This window comes from Thermobia domestica, chromosome 16 (genome assembly GCF_964235325.1).
Source record: "Thermobia domestica chromosome 16, izTheDome1.hap1.1, whole genome shotgun sequence".
Classification (NCBI taxonomy): Eukaryota; Metazoa; Arthropoda; class Insecta; order Zygentoma; family Lepismatidae; genus Thermobia; species Thermobia domestica.
In genome coordinates, this window is record NC_137469.1 from 95780465 (window position 1) to 95787807 (window position 7343).

At 36.2% G+C, this 7343-nt stretch overlaps 1 protein-coding gene across 3 annotated transcripts in view; it reads right to left on the reverse strand.

Annotated features, from left to right (window-relative positions):
• Orc1 (origin recognition complex subunit 1) overlaps positions 1 to 7343 on the reverse strand; it is a 128797-nt gene that overhangs the window by 50975 nt on the left and 70479 nt on the right. For all 3 annotated transcript variants that reach the window (XM_081742786.1, XM_081742784.1, XM_081742785.1), the window contains 2 exons: positions 4214 to 4507; positions 1257 to 1453 (listed from right to left, as the gene is read on the reverse strand). In XM_081742786.1, coding sequence (XP_081598912.1) covers positions 1257 to 1453; positions 4214 to 4507 — 491 coding nt within the window. The remainder of the gene's footprint in view (positions 1 to 1256; positions 1454 to 4213; positions 4508 to 7343) is intronic.

Consider the following 7343-nt stretch of genomic DNA (forward strand, 5'->3'; position numbering starts at 1 on the left):
CAAACTACATCTGACATCCAGCACGAGTTCCACACTGCGTCGGGCACATCAGTTTCACTGAACACTGTCAAGACAGAACTGCACGCACTTATTTCCAGGGTAGAGAAGCTGCCCACAAGCCACACATCACTCCAACGAACAAAGCCAGGAGGTTGGCATGGTGTAACGCTCATCGAAATTGGATTCTAGACCAATGGAAACATGTGTTATGGAGTGATAAATAACGCTACACTTGTTTCATGTCAGATGGTCAAGTGTGGGTTCGGCGATAATCCGGGGAACACTTCTTACCAAACTGCATTGTGACAAATTTGGTGGTGGTGGTGTAATGGTGTGGGGTGCATTTTGTTATTTCGGCTTACGCCCGCTTGTTATTGTGCCTAACATGCACAACATGACGAATGCATATTATCTGGACATTTTGGATTATTTAGTGCTTCCCACATTGTGGAAATTCTTTGGAATGGAGCCACGTTACTATCAGGATAATAATGCTCCTTGCCATAAAGCTGCCAATGTTATATCGTGGTATGACGAGAACAATGTGCAACGACTCCAGTGGCCTGCTCAATCGCCTGATTTAAACCCCTCGGAACATCTGTGGGATGAATTGGAGCGGCGTTTAAGGTCCAAACCAACTCGTCCAAATTCAACTGCCGCACTTGGAACCGCCTTGCAGGAGGAGTGGGCTGCCATCCCACCTACCTATCAGCAACTGGTGGAAAGCCTTCCTCGAAGGATACATACTGTGATTCAGGCCAAAGGAGGCCCTACCTGATATTAGGTACGTCATTTGTTTCATTCCGAAAGTTGTGGGGCGACCGGTGACTTTTTGGTAGCTAGTGTATATAGACCAGAACTTACTGCTTGATACAATCTGAATCACTCCTCTGGCTTCTAGCAGCAATAGGTGCGTATCCGCGGAATCTGGGATCTAGTGCATTAGCCGCTTGGATATGGAGGCTGCCAGCACAATCATTTAAAAGGCATAACACTTATTTCGCTTTTCAAAGTTCTCTACTTCAATGCTTTGACAATAAGCTTGCACGAACGAATTCTGAACACAATTGTAAAATGAAGTTTATATGCCTTTCTTCGCTATAATCGTACCCACGAACAAGGGTAATAAAGCTTCCGAAAGTGTTGTGTATTTTCCTTTTTAATATGACACGCTTTATATTATGTTTCCGTTTGTCGTGTATGTTTCTTCCTTCACACATCATCTTAACATAAAAAGTGACTGAAATTTCACTTACCCTCCAGCGCCATCCACGATCTTCCCTTCTAGGAAGGTATAAATATTCGCAAATTCATTTTCTCTGCAAGGCAAAGATTCAGGAACGGCAGATACATGTAGTCGTGCTCTTGCCTCTTCAAGTGCTCCTCGAGGCGTTCCAACGGCGCTTTGTCGAGAAGGAAGCGACGGGGTATGCATTCTTTTCTTAGCTGATGACTGAAAAATGCACATTTTAACATTAGTATTACTACAGCAGTATATACTTATCACTTACAAAGTAGTGCAAATATCAAGAAACAGCTAAGAAAAAGAGGGAGGGAGAAAGATGAAATATCCATTGGTGGAAACACTTAAGAAAACACCACATACCTCGTCGTCTAACTCGAAATTTCATAAAAGAATGCCTATAGATGGGAAGGTGATCTTGCTTTACAAGTCCCAGCATAGCGGCCATTGTAGAAGGGTAGCTGACCGTTAATAGTTGAAAAATTGTCGTAAAACACGAATGTGTGCAAACGCCTATTGTGTAATTACGTGGAAGAGTATTGCGAGTATAGTGGGATTCCGAGAGATCAGGTGATAATTTCGCAGAACTGCCGACCATATGGGTCATGATACGTCCTATATGAAACGATTAGACGACATGTCACATGTGTGTATGGCTGAACACAATTGGAGGAAAAGAACCCTCTTAAAATACGTTAATTCGCAGCGATACACTGGGAGCACCTACACAGGATAATTAGTCCTGCCCTAATTAACAAGATTGCAATCGGAAGTGCAATTAGAGCTTCCATAGTCCCCACGTGTGCAAACGAATACTAAACAATCGATTGCTGGAGGGAGTTCTACGTTCAGCGTTCCCTCTCACACAATTATCACTAACATCGTAGAGTATCTACCGAGAAGGTCTTTGGTGGTGTCGGAAGGGACTACAAGGGCAAAAAGGATGGAGAGTGGTATTCAGAGATAAAAGTCGTTTCAATCTCAGATATAGTGACGACCATGCACATGTAGATAAGCAGGAAAATCCACTGTGTGTGCGTTAGCACTCGCCATACAGAACCAACATCAGACACACTATTACAGGAGTCAATAAGCTACAACTTCCTCTCGCATTTGGTCTCCATTCAGGGGACTACAACTAGTGGTTGTGCATTCGTGAAGTCGTCAATCCTCTCTTCTGACATCCATGTTACGTTCCCAAGACTCGTCTTCCAGCAGGGTAGCATTCCTCCGCATATTGCCACGGCAACACAGAATGCTCTAAAAAGTATACGCCTTCTACATTGACCTGCTAAGTGTTTGGGTCTAAGTCATGTTGAGCTTGTGTGGACACAATGGCAAGGCACCTGATCGCCAGCCGAGCTCAACCACCATTGCCCTGCTATGCCAAGATCTACAGCAAATATGGAATACAATACTCTAGACAAATATTAATAGTTTTTATTTTATATTAATAACTCTTATTTCTCCTTTGAGGTGTTGCCCGTGTCTTTTATCGAATTTTCTTTGTAAAAGAAATAAAATAAAGCAAAAGAAAAACCAGGGCATAATTTAAATAGTTTTTAGGTATCATGTCAAAAACTGGTAAGTCTCTCCTCAACCTGACTTGAGGCTCAAAATTAGAAGCAGTCGAATCTGACATTCCGCATGAAAAGACAAAGGTATGGGAAAATGAAAGCCGTTTAAAGAAACTTGTATCTACCCAAACAACTGCTAGTGCGAATGTTAGGAAGTTTATGGGCTATTAAGATATCACTATCATCATCATCTTGTGTACCGATTTTGGGTCAGATTCACGAATTTCTAATGTGTGTCCTTAAATGCTTTCTATGCTGTACGTTCCTTAGAAACTAGATATCTCCTAACCGTATATCTATGACTATCTTATAAACATTAAGTTCATAGTATTACTATCTCTTTTATTAGGACCACGCTAGTGGGCCTTACGAGACTATAATGCTACTCCACACGAAACTTGAATAAATGCTAATTTTTGAATGCTGTTTATTTTTACAACAGGCAGCTAGAGTGATTATCTAAGCCGGATTCGTTATCTAAGCCGGAGTAAACACGTTAACATATTCACGTAACAGTTAGTACCCACATCCCATTCATTCATTAAAAATGTACGTTTTATGGTACGCTAATAATGCAATATAAAATCAGTGATAACGAAAGCAATAATACCTTGCTAAAAAGGTTCACAATAAAATTTTATTTTCTAGCTGCTTTTGGTAAGTCAGTTTTAGTTACTGTGATCTGACACTGTTCACAGAATATTCTTCTTCCTTAATAATAATAATAATAATAATAATAATAATAAATTTATTTTTAGTGCCATGAACAGCCAGATAGCAAAAATACAGCACTTAGTCATAGAACTAAGGGTTATAACACACATCTTATATTCCTTTTAATATTAATAATACATTTGTTTCGACGATAGGAGGTCATTGTTTATCCTATAATGTACACATAATTTTATGACTTGTGTCTTGTCTGGACAAACATAATTACTTCATTCTTCATTAAAATAGCTAGTCAATTATCTTAAAATTGTCCTTAAAACAAGGATACCGTCAAACATACAAATATGCTATAAAAAATATACATTTCAATAAATACAATTATCCCGATAATATATTAAAAGAACTTGTCACTTTTCTTAAGATTATAGAATTTTTATCTGTCTGGACAAACATAATTATTTCATTCTTCATTAAAATACTTAGTCAATTATCTTAAAATTGTCCTTAAAACAAGGATACCGTCAAACATACAAATATACTATAAAAAATATACATACCTATTAAAATCTATACGTCTGTTCAATAAATACAATTATCCCGATAATATATTAAAAGAACTTGTCAGTTTTCTTAAGATTATATAATAATAATAATAATAATAATAATAATAATAATAATAATAATAATAATAATAATAATAATAACAATAATAGCAACCAACCTGGTTTGATTTAGGTGTTCTTGGTGTAGTCTGTACACTTGGTGTTAAATGAATTTTCCCAGCTCTAGGAGTCCTCGGAGTGCGTGATCCTGCAGATTTAGGAGTCTTAGGTGTTCTTGAACTACGCTTCTTCTTTTGTTTTGGAGCAAAATCCACGTCACTGTAGTCGCCATCACTTAATGAATCCTCAACGTCGCTTTCACCGTCACTTGATAACTTCTTTCCAGATTTCTTGCGACTCACCGAATCTGATTTCAGAACACTGCTCTTACTAGATGCATCGTCTTTGGATTTCTGCACGATTTGAAACAAAACTAAATATTATTTACAGTACATTACACATTTCACAAAACAAGGGGTATCAATTTCAACAGCAGTATTTGCCATTTACCTACGACATAAAAATGAAATTAATATGGCCCTTTGAATAAGTCGAATTTTTATTATAATTTAAGATTTGTCGCAAACACGTAAGAAATAATACGTAAAAAGTTGAAAACATACTTAAATGCAAAAACTCAACTACATAATATGCTTTATAAATAGGATACATAAACTTATATTCTGACAACGCCGATCTAAAAGGAAATAAAAATGGTTCATAATAGTTTAACAATAGTTAATTACCTAAGGTTCATCATCTAAGTCTATAAATCCCGCATCAACGATGTTAGAGGAAGTGATGTACTTACTTGAGGTCTAAGCACAGTTTGTAAATTTCACTTACGTCGGAAATTTCTTACATAAGCATACATTTACGGATGTTGAATTTGCGTAACTCGGGGACTCTTTGTACTTATAAGGAGTGTAGCAAGCTATTTGCTTTCAAATGGCATTATGTCTATTAGTATATATGCAGGATGCTTACATACCTTTGAACAAAATGTGGGGGTTACACGAAATAGAACTGTGATCTTTAAAAGAAATATGAGAAAACGAGTTGCTCAACTCCAAATTTGTAGAAATTTTGATTAGGATCATGCCAACCTTTCTAAGACACATAACACACAAAACATTACCCTCCTCCCCCTACAAAACTATCTTTATACAGGGTAACACATCTCTCGTCCAGATAACAACTTAAGATTTGTTTGGAAGGGACTTCACGAGATATTCCACATCGCTGTAAATCTTCTCGCTCATCAACAGAGCCTGTCGCTTCAGCAAAGTACGGAAATGCATATTTCTGCGTTCTGCCTGATGTGCAAACAGTCCCATAGGTTTTCAATTAGATTTAAACCAGGAGATTCTGCACACCAGACCAGATGCGAAAGATGTCTGAACGTTTCTCAAATTATGCACAAATGTAATTCGTTATTTAGTGTATGGAACACAATATACTAATAATCAAAGCTAACCTGAATAATGTTCCTTTCACGTATTTTTAAGCCTATATTTCAAGTGCAGTGGTGTGTACATGACTTTTTTTTTATTTTTTTTTTTTTAATACAGTATAATTTTGTTAGTGCATTAACACCTAAATCAAATCTGTATATTTTCTGGAATCTTTTAACTTTTTTCGTAGCATATGTCTTCCAACACGACGTAAGTTTAAAGCCTTATATAGACAATGTTGCCAAATCATGTTCAATTTCAACCCTCATTCTGTAATTTTTGTATGGTCTATGAACATTATGCTTATCACATAATAACGATATTATCATTGGTTTCGATAAGTTAAATGTACTTAGCCGCATTGGAAACATATTTCACTTTTTTCAATTGTTTGTGTAGATTCCCAATGACCGACGGCACCAATAATGCATTCAAAAACTACGCATTTAAATTATTCGACACCTTTATTCTTAAGCTGAATGTAAGAGCAACTCAATTAATTATATTCCAAGTATTTAGCAAATACACTAACAGTTAACTACAACACCATCTTACTCAAACTACCTAACCATATTTATGTCATCCATCAAATTTTGTCTGAACATATTCTACTTTCGTCCGCACATGTTATTTCTATTTCCAACTGTCACAATTGTATGTGTGCTTTCTGAAACCACTTTGTGCCTATTTTGTGAATACTGCTAACAGTTTAAACAATATAAAACATAATATTTACAGTGTTAAATTTTGTCTTCATTAATGTAGGTGTTGATCGTATCCCTCCTTCTCAAGGTAATAGTGGCCCGATGTAAAACTTCTGCCTTTTGAACTGTATGTTTTGTAGTTTGGAGATGCCTGAGATGACACTAGATTAAAGGAACACATTAGCAAGTCCTGTGAAAATTAAGAAGCTGTCTCAGGCTTGTCAAAACATCTCCAAACCATAAACATACAGTTCAAAAGACAGAAGTTTTACATCGTGCCTTAACTAATACTGAAAGGAACGTATTTGAAGCTTATTATATAAGAACAAGAAATCCGCTTTGTTGGGTATAGAATAGTGAAGTATATCAGAGTTGGCAACGAATAACTAGTGTTTTAACGCCAGGTACATCGACTAGTTGAAAAGAACGACATATATTTACCTGCGGTTATAGTGAATTTCATAATTAAAGGGCAGCTAGATTCACGTTACGATAGATTGTGATTTTAATATAAGAATACGGCATTATTCGTCAGTGTATTTAGATTACATCCAAGTTATTAATTCAATAAGTACGATAAGTGATTAATAAGAGTTTATGGCAATTACCTATAGTAATTTGGCTACTTTGAGTACTTAATCAGTGCAACTAGCTGCGCAAAAAGTTTGATAAGTCCTGCTTTACCTTTCATCACTATTGAACACTGAAAGAAGGAAACCTTGAGAAGAACTGGAATACGATCAATAAGAATTACATTAATAAAAACAATTACAAATTAAAGGTTGAATTTGAACATAAATAGGCAAATAGTGTTTCACTTGGTAATATTGTACATACAGGCATTTAAACTTACATCGCGTTATAGACAATTATTTGCTTCGTACAAGATTACAGGGTACGATTCCAAAAAATATTGAAACAGGTTTTATTTTATATTATACTATATTAAAAATTTGTATATATACATCACTGTTGATACAAAAACTGTGAAGACCTGCATAAAATAAAACCTTAAGCCTAAACACGACGAAGCGTGTCCGAGGGAAACATTTGAAATATAGGCTAAAAATCACATGAAAAGAACATTATTC